At 40.6% G+C, this 12,943-nt stretch overlaps 1 protein-coding gene across 1 annotated transcript in view; it reads right to left on the reverse strand.

The window, feature by feature from the left end:
* Positions 1–8,044: 8,044 nt before the first annotated feature.
* Fam208a (family with sequence similarity 208, member A) overlaps positions 8,045–12,943 on the reverse strand; it is a gene marked incomplete at its 3' end in the record, with an annotated part of 28,805 nt that continues 23,906 nt past the window's right edge. Inside the window, exons 8-11 of the mRNA XM_013030716.1 lie at positions 10,587–10,618; positions 9,313–9,418; positions 8,385–8,488; positions 8,045–8,148 (exon numbers count right to left, since the gene is read on the reverse strand). Coding sequence (XP_012886170.1) covers positions 8,045–8,148; positions 8,385–8,488; positions 9,313–9,418; positions 10,587–10,618 — 346 coding nt within the window. The remainder of the gene's footprint in view (positions 8,149–8,384; positions 8,489–9,312; positions 9,419–10,586; positions 10,619–12,943) is intronic.

Consider the following 12,943-nt stretch of genomic DNA (forward strand, 5'->3'; position numbering starts at 1 on the left):
GAAATTATGTAATCACTTAATCACAATCAAAAAAAAAAAAAAGAACCTCGGGGAAAGCAGGGAGGGAGGGGATGGTAGGGGAAAACAATGGAGGGGGTAACAATGTTCAAGAGGAAGTGTACTCATCACCTCACTCATGTAACTGTAACCCTCTGTATAGTATCTTTACAATAAAAAAATTAAAAAAAAAAGTTATTCAGAAAGCCACAGATAGGAGAATTGCAGTTGAGATCAACCTCAGTCAGATCCTAACCGGTAAAATAGATAAAAAGCAAAAAAGGTATGAGGATGTGGCTCAAGTAATAAAGTACCAGCCTAGCAAGTGATAGATCTTTGATTAAAACCCTAGTAATACAAAACAGGGGTTAAAAAAAAAAACAAACAAGGGGGGGCTGGGAAGGTGGCTCAGTGGTAGAGCGTTTGCTTTGCATGCATGAGGCCCTGGGTTTGATTCTTCAGCACCACATAAGCAAAAAGAAAAAAGCCAGAAGTGGCACTGTGCCTCAAGTAGTAGAGCGCAAGTCTTGAGCTGAAGAATGCCCAGGCCCCACGACCAGACCACCCCCCCCCAAAAAAGAAGGAATATTACTTAACTTAGGTTATACTAGCTAGAGATAAAAAATAAATAAAAATTAGCCAGGCACTGGTGGCTCACATCTGTAATCCTAGCTACTCAGGAAGCTGAGATCTGAGGATCACAGTTCAAAGCCAGCCTGGGCAGGAAAGTCCATGAGACTTTTTATCTCCAATAAACCACCAGAAAACCAGAAGTGGCACTGAGGTTCAAGTGGTAGAACGCACACCTTGAGCTGAAGAGCTGAGGGACAGTGCCCAGGCCCAGAGTTCAAGATCCATGACTGACAAAAATAAATAAATAATAAAAATTAGACAAGGACCATATGAAACAGAAAAATTTCAGTTCCATCCCACTTATCACAGATATATAATTGCTTAATCTGTAGGCCAAACTCACCACTTTTAATTAAAAGGGGGGTAAGGAGGTGAAGAGCTACTTAATAAAAAACACAAATAATCACTTATAAATACCATGTATTAGCCAGGCAGGGTGAATCATACCTGTAATCCTAGCTATTCAAGAGGCTAAAATCTGAGGATCATGGCTCAAAACCAGCCCAAGTAGAAAAGTCCATGAGACTCTTATCTCCAATAAACTACTCAGATAAAGTCAGAAATGGTGCTGTGGCTCCAGTAGTAGAGTTCTAGCCTTGGGCACAAAGAGGCTCAAGGATAGTACCCAGTAGCCTTAAGCTGAAGAGCTGAGGGACAGCGCCCAGGCCCAGAGTTCAGGCCACACGACCTGAACACCCCCCCCCCCCAGCAAAAAAAAAAAGGAAAGTGCCCAGGCCCAGAGTTCAAACCCCAGGACCAGCAGGTGGGAAGGGAAGGGGGGGAGATACTAGGTGTTGATAATTATTCACATATGTCAGATTGACTGGGCTATGTTTGGTCAACATTATTCTGAGTGTTTCTGTGAGGATGAGTTGAACATTTAAATCAAGAGATTTAGTCGCAGTGGTAGAGTGCTTGCCTCACATGCATGGGAGCCATGGGTTTGATTCCTTAGCACCACATAAACAGAAAAAAGCCAGAAGTGGTGCTATGGCTCAAGTGATAGAACACTAGCCTTGAACTGAAGCATAAACAGAAAAAGCCGGAAGTGGTGCTATGGCCCAAGTGGTAGAGTACTCTCCTTGAGCTGAAGAGTTGAGGGATAGTGCCCAGGCCAAGAGTTCAAGCCCACGACCAACCAAAAAAAAAAAAAAAACAAGAGAAAAGTTAACTCATCTCCTAAAGTGTTAAGAAATTTCACAAAATCAGTTCTTTACTGACTTTTGACTCTATCTGAAACTCAGTTGCAACTTATGTTTATTTACAAGCCTTCAGACAAGAAGTGTACCAAAAAGGATATCCTGGTTCTCAAGTCTTCAAAATAAGAGTAATCTCTATATGATCAGTCCTCTCCCTTCTCCCCCGACCCCAAGTATTTACCTTACGTGGGACATGTCACCAATTCTGTTGATTCTGTTTCTTTGGAGAATGCGCGCATGCACGTGCAAGTTCTAGGGCCTAAACTCAGAGCCTGGGATTTTTTTGCTCAAGGCTACTGCTCTACCACTTGTGCCTCAGCTTCATTTGAACCACAGCTCCACTTCTGACTTCACTGGTGCATAATTAGAGATAAGAGTATCATAACTTTCCTGCCTAGGCTGGCTTCAAACCATGCTCCTCAGATCTCAGTCTCATGACTAGCTAGGATTACAGGAGTGAGCCACTGGTGCCAAGCATTGTACAAACTCATAATACTCTCTGAAACACAAGAACTAAACAGATGTGGATAATTCAGTATCTCTCTATATCCAAACCTACTATACTTCACTATCTAAACTTCTACTTTCTACATAAGAATGGTGGTAGATGCATCTGTAATCTCAGCACATGTGAAGCTGAGGCAGGAAGATTCTGAGTTCTAAGCAAGCCTAGGCTATTTAGTAAAAGCCGTCTCAAATAAATGGCTGGGTGAATTTATATATAAATACTAAATATTCACTATGTAAACTCAGGAGCTAAACTGAACAACAAGGGGGAATGCATATCTTTTTTTTTTTTTTTTTTGTCGGTCATGGGGCTTGAACTCTGGGCCTGGGCGCTGTCCCTCAGCTCTTCAGCTCAAGGCGAGAGCTCTACCACTTGAGCTACAGAGCCACTTCCGGTTTTCTAGTGGTTTATTGGAGATAGGAGTCTCACGGTCTCTCCTGACCAGGCTGGCTTTGAACCATGATCCTCAGATCTCAGCCTCCTGAGTAGCTAGGATTACAGGCGTGAGCCACCAGCACCCGGCAAGGGAATGCATATCTTATAGTCAGACTTCCTAGGAAAACAGAAACCTAATACAAATATAAAAGTGTATTTGAAAGAATGAAGTAGCCTGGTGCTGGTGGCTCACGCCTGTAATCCTAGCTACAAAGGAGCCTTTGAGATCTGAGGATAGCAGTTCAAAGCCAGCCTGGGCAGGAAAGTCTGTGAGACTCTTATCTCCAATAAACCACCAGAAAACCGGAAGTGGCATCGTAGCTCAAGTGGTAGAGCGCTCTCCTAGAGCTGAAGAGCTGAGGGACAGTGCGCAGGCCCAGAGTTCAAGCCCCACGACTGACCAAAAAAAAAAGAATGTAGTATAGGGAGATAAATCACCCCAAGACACCTAGCCCAAAGATTTGTAAGCTAGCTAGGTAAAAATGTTTTAAGGGTGCCAGCAGTTCACTTCTGTAATCCTAGCTACTCAGGAAGCTGAGATCTTAGGACCAAAGTTTGAAGATGGGCCATGCAAAAAAGTCTTTCCACCAAACTTAAAAAAAAAAAAAAAAGGTGCCTTAAGTGGAGCTGTGGCTCAAGTAGTAGAGAACTAGCGTTAAGCAAATGAAGCTCAGGGACAAATTCTAAGCCCTGTGGCACCAAAATAAATACATAAAATATAAGGGGTTCTTGGTTAAAAATCGTTAACCACAACCATGAACCTCTGGTGGTTCATGCCTGTAATCCTAGCTCAGGAGGCTGAGAGCTGAGGACCACAATTCAAAGTCAGGCTGGGCAGCAAGTCCATGAGACTCATCTCTAATTAAGTACCAAAAGAGCTGGAAGTGGAGCTGTGGCTCAAGTGGTAGAGCGCTAGCCTTGAGCAAAAACAGTTCAGGGACAGTTCAGGGACAGTGCCCAGGACCAACACACACACACACACACACACACACACACACACACACACGCACGCACACACGCACACATGCATACACACACACACACACACGCACGCACGCACACACGCACACATGCATACAAACACACACAACCAAATTAACCTCTCCATAAAATTTTGTATATAATCAGACTACTCCAAGTCTAGGGATTGAACAAGTTCATATGTATGTGCACACAATGGAATCTACGTAGCCAATTCATACGAAATTGTAGGTTCTAAGTAAAAATCACAAATATCAATCTCCACTTGATCACTGAAGAGAACAGCCTGGGTTTGCTCTGGGTTATAAGTGTAACAGAAGCTTTTAGGATGTGCCTTACCTTTGACCCACCCCATTCTGCATAGCTACTCCATCTTGAGTGTAAGCCTTAAAACAGAATGACTTTGCATTGCATTACTTTGCAAGTTAATAAACACAATCTTTAGGGGCTGGGAAGGTGGCTCAGTTGTAGAGCGCTTGCCTTGCATGCCTGAGGCCCTGGGTTCCTTTCCTCAGCACCACATAAGAAAAAAGCCAGGAGTGGTGCTGTGGCTCAAGTGGTAGAGACCTAGCCTTGAGCTGAAGAGCTGAGGGACATCGCCCAGGCCCAGAGTTCAGGACCCACAACCGGACCCAAAAAAAATAAATTAAATAAACACAATCTTTAAGCACACCATGAGCACAAACTGGTAATTTATTTTTGCCAATATACCACTGTTGGCAAAAAGCATATCAGCAACACCAGACCCAGTACCACAAATATTAAGCAAATAAAACATGACACACCTAGCATTGGAACAGAGGGCACACACTAACTGGACATCAGAACATCCTGTGTATGCATTAAGGGTCAACAGGTGACAAACATCCAACTATCTGAGACTTCAGTTCAGCTCAATCAATCCCCTGCTTGATGTGACACAATTGCTGATTATGTGGATCCAGTAAACCAGAGAATCATCTCCTCATGTGGACACCCCTCTGCCTAAAAATCAGCTCTGTACTTCAATCAGCATTGTAGTTTAGGGACTCTGCACTGTAACACCATTAGGCCTCCATAGCTCTGGACAGCATATTTCATATCTTATTTGACCACTAACAAGGATTCTCTTTGCAACTATATCCACCCTCTGCTCTAGCCTAAGACTAGGCTCCTTGGATCCGTGCAGCCACTGTAACTCTTTCCTAGCGAGCCTCTATCTTATTGTGTACTGTGTGAGCTGAGAGTTGATATTAGTAATTAAGATTGCAATTTTAGAAAACCCAAAAAACGCTGTGTTGTCAACAGCTTGGGCTATCCAGTCACCTTTATAAGAATTGGGAAATAAATGTCAATGAAATTGCTTTAGCTTTGTGAATTTGCTGTCATTCAAAATATTCTGACATTGTAAAAAGTTACAAAGCACATCCATTTTTTTTTTTTTTTGGTCGGTCGTGGGGCTTGAACTCTGGGCTTGGGTGCTGACCCTGTGCTCCTCAGCTCAAGGTGAGCGCTCTATGGCTTGAGCCACTTCCGGTTTTCTAGTGGTTTATTGGAGATAAGAGTCTCACAGACTTTCCTGCCCGGGCTGGCTTTCAACAGTGATCCTCAGATCTCAGTCTCCAGAGTAGCTAGGATTACAGGCATGAGCCACCAGTGCCTGGCTACAAAGCACATCCATTTATGTTTTTGACACCCTCAGTCACAAGAATTAAAAACTGAGGCTCAATAAACTGAGGAATAACAGTACCTTAGAAGCTGAAAACCTTCACTGGACACTACGTTGAAAATGAGTTTTATAACTTATGGGTGGGGATAGGAGGAAAAAACTGGGAGAGACCAAGGGAAATGGTGGCACTGTCCAAAAAGAAATGTACTCTTTATCTGACTTATGTAACAGTAACCCCTCTATATATTCACATCACCTTTATAGTAACCATAAAAAATTTTAACTATATAGCCAATACATCTTGAATTTGTTCTAAATGGCACACTGCAATTCTACTGAAATATTCATGCAAAAAGAAAATAAACCTTGTAAGCATCACCTCCTCTTCTTCAGCTCAGCCACTCATAATTGGCATCACATATTCATTCACCATTCATTCCCCAACATATCATAATCTCATGTTTGACCCAACCTGACCCAAACTAGATTTACTCCTTACCTATTAAGCTGGATACTACCAATAAACATCTCTTTCATACATCTTTTCTCATGCTTTCTTTTCTCATCCAACCTGCCATCTCCCTTCAATTTATACTCTAAATAACCAAGATAAACTTTCAAAACAAATCTTGAATTTCACATACATCCAAGCACTCATCCCACTCTCTTAAAACTCACTGCCCTCAAGACCAAATCCAAACACTAGGATAGCTCCTGAATGATGCTACACGACAAAGCTCCATACTACCTTTTTTCTCTGTGCACTATCAAGTTTCTTGTTTTTGGATCTTACATCTAAATAACTTTATTCATCACTTCATAAAATCAAAGAAACAGTTATTTTTAATTAACTCTTTACTAAACTACACACACACACACACACACACACACCCCTCTTGCATAAGAATCAGGCTCTGATTTTTTGGTACTCTTTACTAAACTACACACACACACACACACACACACACACACACACACACGCTCTGATTTTTGGTACTCTTTACTAAACTACACACACACACACACACACCACCCCTCTTGCATAAGAATCAGGCTCTGATTTTTTGGTACTCTTTACTAAACTACACACACACACACACACACACCCCTCTTGCATAATTACTAAACTACACACACACACACACACACACACACCCCTCTTGCATAATTACTAAACTACACACACACACACACACACATCCCTCTTGCATAAGAATCAGGCTCTGATTTTTTGGTACTGTCCACCAAAAAAAACACTCAACAAATATTGATGATCACATTCATAACTGTAAAGTAAGATAAAGATACTTCATAAGAAATATTGGTCTAAGCTGGGTGCTCGTGGCTCATGCCTGTAATCCTAGCTACTCAGGAGGCTGAGATCTGAGGATCCTGATTCAAAGCCAGCCCGGGCAGGAGAGACCTTGAGACTCCTATCTCCAATAAACCACCAGAAAACCGGAAGTGGCGCTGTAGCTCAAGAGGTAGAGCGCTCGCCTTGAGCTGAAGAGCTGAGGGACAGTGCCCAGGCCCAGAGTTCAAGCCCAACAACCGAAAAAAAAAAAAAAAAAAAAAGAAATATTGGTCTACAGAAGGTCTAGTGTAATGGACAAAAGAGTGATAGCTATAAAAATAATATTAACTAAATTAGAACAGGTGGTAGAGACCTGTGGTACTTTCAGAGACAAAAAAAATTTTAAATATTCACATTGTAAAAGGCAACTTTAAAAGATGCATTTGCTGCCAGTTCTGGGGGCTGATGACTTACACTTATAACCCTAGCTATCCAAGAGGTTGAAATATGAGAATTGCAGTTCAAAGTCTGCCCAGGCAGGAAAGTCTGTGAGACTTTTATCTCTAACAACCAAAAAATCAAAATGCTGGAAATGAAGCTGTGGCTCAAGTATCTTGAGCAAAGAAGAGAAAAAAGGCATGGCTAGCCGTGAACAAGAAAAAAATAATAAATGAAATAAAACCCTGAAAGACAACACCAAAATCTGGACTTCAAGCCCCAAGACTAGCACCAAATAAAAAAAAGAAAAAGGAAAAAAAAAAGTTGCTTTTATTGGGTGGTGTCAATTAACTAAAAGTTCCTCAACTCTGAATCTATGCCCTTTCATCTGAGCTATTCTCTGGTGCAGTTCCTCTGTAATCACCTCTTTGCAGCAGAAAAGCTGCAATCATCTGTGTGGAACGGAAACTGCCCCTCAAACAAGTAGTGTCTTCTTTTCATAATATTAATGGACACAGTTAAAATCTTGTTCCAGTGATAAAGCAGTAACTTTTCTGGAATTCCTCTAGGGATGAAGACTGAGCTAATAATGGTCAACAAGGCAATACCTGTGACTTGGGACTTTTTACCTATGTGAATACCTTTTTCCCATCACCCTATTTAAAGTGAAGTCAATGTCTCTATACATCTGAAGAGACTAAAGGTGTATGGAAGTGTCATCTTCCAATGGCTGCAATATAATAAACCTTCTATCTCTGTCCTTTGCCATTTTTCTTTGGCATGTGGAGGCAAATGGCCAGACCAAACCTGGGACTTCTGAACTTTGGGCCTGAGGTCTAAAAACCCGGTTTCAATATCATCACAGATAATTTTGAGAAAGAGAAAAGAACAATCAAACAGCTATCACTCACAAGTTTTTCTTTCTCCAGTTTTTGCAGTAAACTTTCCAAGTTATTTCCAATTCTTGGCTTTTCTACAACTTCATAAAGGCTACAATACATCCCATTCTTCAAAACTGGTAAAAAAAAAATAACATGGTAAATATCCAAATCAAGTTCTTCCGATAATTTTCTTTTATTGTGAAAATACCGTACAGAGGGGTTACAATTACATGGGCAAGATAATGAGTACATTTCTTATCAAGCATTGTTGCCTCCTCCTTTGTTTCCCCTCCCATCCCTTCCCATCTCCCCCCCCTTCGCCCCCCCCTCCTCCTCCACCCAATAAAAATTTTTTAAAACATTAAATTACCTTCATTTGGACCTAAGTAGGTTTCCTTATAAAACAATGCTGGAGGAATTTTCTGCTTCAGATGATCAATACTCATAACTGTTTCAACATCTAACTTCTCAGGACTGAAAGAAAATAAATAACATGTTGCCATGCCTGAACTATAAATTCTAATAATGTTATGCCTCTCCCTCTTCTTCCTTCCCTCCCTCTCTCCCCCACTTTTCTCCCCTTCATCAGACAAATATATACACTTGGTAGAAAATAGAAGAGTATATTCATTAATAACTTACTTGCTTTATTGTAAAGAGTACTTGATATAGAATGTTCAGATACCTATATATAGGTAAATAGATTTGTAGCAACACTGCCCACCTTCCATACCCTTAAGCCTGAAGTTAATCCTATGTCAATTTTACTACCCACAAACAATAAAAGTTATGATTTTTATTTAAAATAATCAAAGTATAAACTTTCATTTCTTATTTGAAGTGCTAGAGAATCAAACCCAGAATTTTCATTCTACCACTGTGCTAAATCCTCAGCCCTCAATAACAAACTGTTAAACTTTCACTATGGCCTTATCTTTACTGTGGTGTTAACAAAAGATCATTTTAAACCTTTCTATTCTATTTTAGACCTATAGAACTGAAAATTATCTGTACAATCTAACTTACCTAAACACATCAAAGCTCTTTTAAACAAAAACTAGTTAACTTTTATGTCTACTAGATATAAAACATCAAATGAAAAATAATCTATATAATCAGGATAAAACTTTCAAAAATTATCTTTCAGCTGGGCACTGGTAGCTCATACCTGTAATCCTAGCTACTCATACTCATTTCTTAGGGAACAAAGTAAATCGTAAATGTGAAAAAAAATATAAAAAGCTAAAGAAACTGAGAGAACTGCATTACTGAATTGCTATTTAATGCTCCATACTTACAGCTTAATAGGCAAAAATGCCCGCGTGGATGACCTCAAAGAAATATAGCACAGAAGCTTTCCTTTATTTAAAAGCTGTCCTTTCCATAAAGTGTAGTTACATTTATCTAAACAAAAATAAGGAGATCATTGCTTGAGCCAGAGAAGTATGTAATTACTAGAAATGAGAAATACATATTTACTAGAAAGTACCTAGAAACAAGGTTTAAGTTGAAAAATACAGAGGTAACTTTCCATTTTGGAAAAATCCAAATAGAGATTTTAGTTTCAAGTACCTTTTTCTTTATGCCCACAATGTCACCTATTTGCTCATTTTTGTTATGAAGAATCTTAAGATAATGTCAATGTTGTTTGAAACTCATTTTTACCTTTTGTAAATACAAAGTCTCTGCTGACTTTAATAAGTTTTTTTTTTTTTTTTTTTTTTTTTGTCGTGGGGCTTCAACTCTGGGCTTGGACGCTGTCCCTTCAGCTCAAGGCAAGCACTCTACCGCTTGAGCCACAGCACCACTTCCGGTTTTCTTGGGGTTTATTGGAGATAAGAGTTTTACCATCTTTCCTGCCCAGGCTGGCTTTGAACAGCGATCCTCAGATCTCAGCCTCCTGAGTAGCTAGGATTACAGGTGTGAGCCACTGGCGCCCGGCTTGACTCTAATAATTTTCAAAGGCAAGTAAGCCAGGCATGGTAGCCCATACTTATAATGTTCAAACACTAGGGAGGCTGAGGCTTCCAACAGTATGAATACAAACTGAACTATTTAAAAAATACAGGTGGAGTGTGAAGTCTGAGCAATGTAATCTACTTTTATGTTTGAAAATAAAATTACGTGGCCTGGGAAGGTGGCTCAGTGGTAGAGCACTTGCCTTGTATGCATGAGGCCCTGGTTCAATACCTCAGCACCACATAAGCAAAAAGAAAAAAGCCGGAAGTGACACTGTAGCTCAAGTGGTAGAGCGCTAGCCTTGAGTTGAAGAGCTGAGGGACAGCGCCCAGGCCCAGAGTTCAGGCCCCATGACCGGACCCAAAAAAATAAATAAATAAAATAAAATAAAATTACGTGTTTCAAATACTTTTGTCATTTTTTTCAATTAGAGTACCTCTTCTTAAAAAGAAACTTATGCATGCATGATGACAAAATGTTGATCTTATAACATGAACTTACTTGCTTTTTCATACTTTCAGATTTTTATTCATTCCAAAAATAAAAACATTTATTCATCTTTCACTATTTAAAGTTGTTTTAACTTATAAGACTAAAAAAAGAAAACTCTTACCTATGTTTCTATCTGCATTAAAGCTGTTAGATCTACAAACAAATTTTTAAAAAGAAAAAGAAATTACTGATTGGCAACAACATGAAAGTTAACATTCAGGACCTTAATATAAGTGTTATTTGTTTTGTTTGTTTGCAATTCTGGAGATCAAATTCATAGCCTTATGAACACATGGCAACTGGTCTACATTAAGCTACAACCCCAGACTGAGTGCTGTCTCTAAGCAATTTTTGCTAATGGTTAAACATTCCACCATCTGAGCCACAGCTCTACTTCCAGCTTCTTGGTAGTTAATTGGAGATAAGAGTCACAGCCTTTCCTGCCCAGGACCGCTTCAAACAACAATCCTCAGATCTCAGCTTCCTGAATAGCGAGTATTGTCAATGGTGCTAGGTCTTAAGTGCTATTTTTGTTTTTTGCCAGTCCTGGGGCTTGAACTCAGGGCCTCGGCTGTGTCCCTGAGCCTCTTTGTGCTCAAGGCTAGCGCTCTACCACTTGAGCCACAGCGCCACTTCCTGCCTTTTTTTTTTCTTTTTGCTTATGTGGTGCTTGCATGCCTGAGGCATGCAAGGCAAGTGCTCTACCACTGAGCCACCTTCCCAGCCCCTCCAGATACTGTTTCAAGGCCAGTCTAGTAAAAATATTGACAAGATCCTTTCTCAAAAGAAGCTGAGCAGGGTGACAGTAACCTGTGACTACTCAGGAAGGATACATAAGAGGATTGTGGTCTAAGCCAGTCTGGGCAAAAACCCAAGGCACTTTGTGATGAAAAAAATCTAAGAGGAAAAATAAGTATCTGGAAAAAAATAAAATAAAATGCTGAAATAAGGCTCAGCAGGTAAATCACTGCCTACCAAGTACTAGACATTGAGTTCAAAACTCCAGTACCACAAAAAAGAAAAAGCAAGGGCTGGGAAGGTGGCTCAGTGGTAGAGCGCTTGCCTTGCATGCACGAGGCCCTGGGTTCCATTCCTCAGCACCACATAAGCAGAAAGAAAAAAGCTGGAAGTGGCGCTGTGGCTCAAGTGGTAGAGCGCTAGCTTTGAGCTGAAGAGCTAAGGGACAGCGCCCAGGCCCCACAACTGGACCCCCAAAAAAATAAAAAATATATAAAAAATTTTTAAAAAAAACAAAAGCTGTGTTTAACCTATACAAATAATTGAGAGGATATTTTGTCCATACGACAAATATAAATATAAAAACAAAATAAATGATATAAAAGATAAATAATACTGTTTTGAATATTCAAGTGGAACAATGCCTCATAATCATGGGCATTTGAAGAAGAGCTGACACTAAACCACAGGTTTAGTGCTAAGACGGGGTGGTAGAAGACAAATAAAAAACTCCTGTGCGGGCTGGGAAGGTGGCTCAGTGGTAGAGTTCTTGCCTTGCATGCAGGAGGCCCTGGGTTTGATTCCTCAGCACCACATAAACAAAAAGAAAAAAGCCGGAAGTGGCGCTGTGGCTCAAGTGGTAGAGCGCTAGCCTTGAGCTGAATTGCTGAGTGAGGGACAGCGCCCAAGCCGAGTTCAGGCCTCATGACCGGAACAACAACAAAAAAAAAATCCTGTGCTCTGGGGTAAGATGTAAAGATAAAATATTCAGAGGCCTCATTTACCTACTATAATCCAGGCCAGAGTAATGTCAATACGAGGAAGAGGATTCAAGGCTGGAGAGAACACAAGCAAGGACACTGATTCACAAACCTAATGACTATTCAAAAGACAGCAGTGTTTTCATTTTTTTGTTGTTGTTGTTGGTCGTGGGGCTTGAACTCTAGGCCTGGGCGCTGTCCCTGAGCTCTTCAGCTCAAGGCTAATGCTCTACCATTTAAGCCACAGTGCCACTTCCAGTCTTTTCTGTTTATGTGTTGCTGAGGAATCGAACCCAAGGCCTCATGCATGCGAGGCAAGCACTCTACCACGGAGCCACCTTCCCAGTCCCTCAATTTTTTTTATAAGGGGATATACTCTATAAGTTCCCACTATTTACCCATAATTTGAGCTAACAGATTTGTAAGGATAAACAAATTACTTGATTTCAAATAGTTTATAATTTAATGACAAAGGAATATAATAAACAAGTAGAGTTATCAGATGGTGACAGTTTTAAGTACTATGCAGAAAAAATAAGACAAATAAGAGATTTAAAACCTTTAAAAAAGAAAATCAAGGGGCTGGGAAGGTGGCTCAGTGGTAGAGTTGCTTGCCTTACATGTATAAGGCCCAGGGTTCAATTCCTCAGCACCACATAAGCAGAAAAAGCTGGGAAGTGGCTCAAGTGGTAGAGCGCTAACCTTGAGCTGCAGAGCTCAGGGACAGCGCCTAGGGCCAGAGTTCAGGCCCACGACCAAC

Source organism: Dipodomys ordii, unplaced genomic scaffold (genome assembly GCF_000151885.1).
Source record: "Dipodomys ordii isolate 6190 unplaced genomic scaffold, Dord_2.0 Scaffold132, whole genome shotgun sequence".
Classification (NCBI taxonomy): domain Eukaryota; kingdom Metazoa; phylum Chordata; class Mammalia; order Rodentia; family Heteromyidae; genus Dipodomys; species Dipodomys ordii.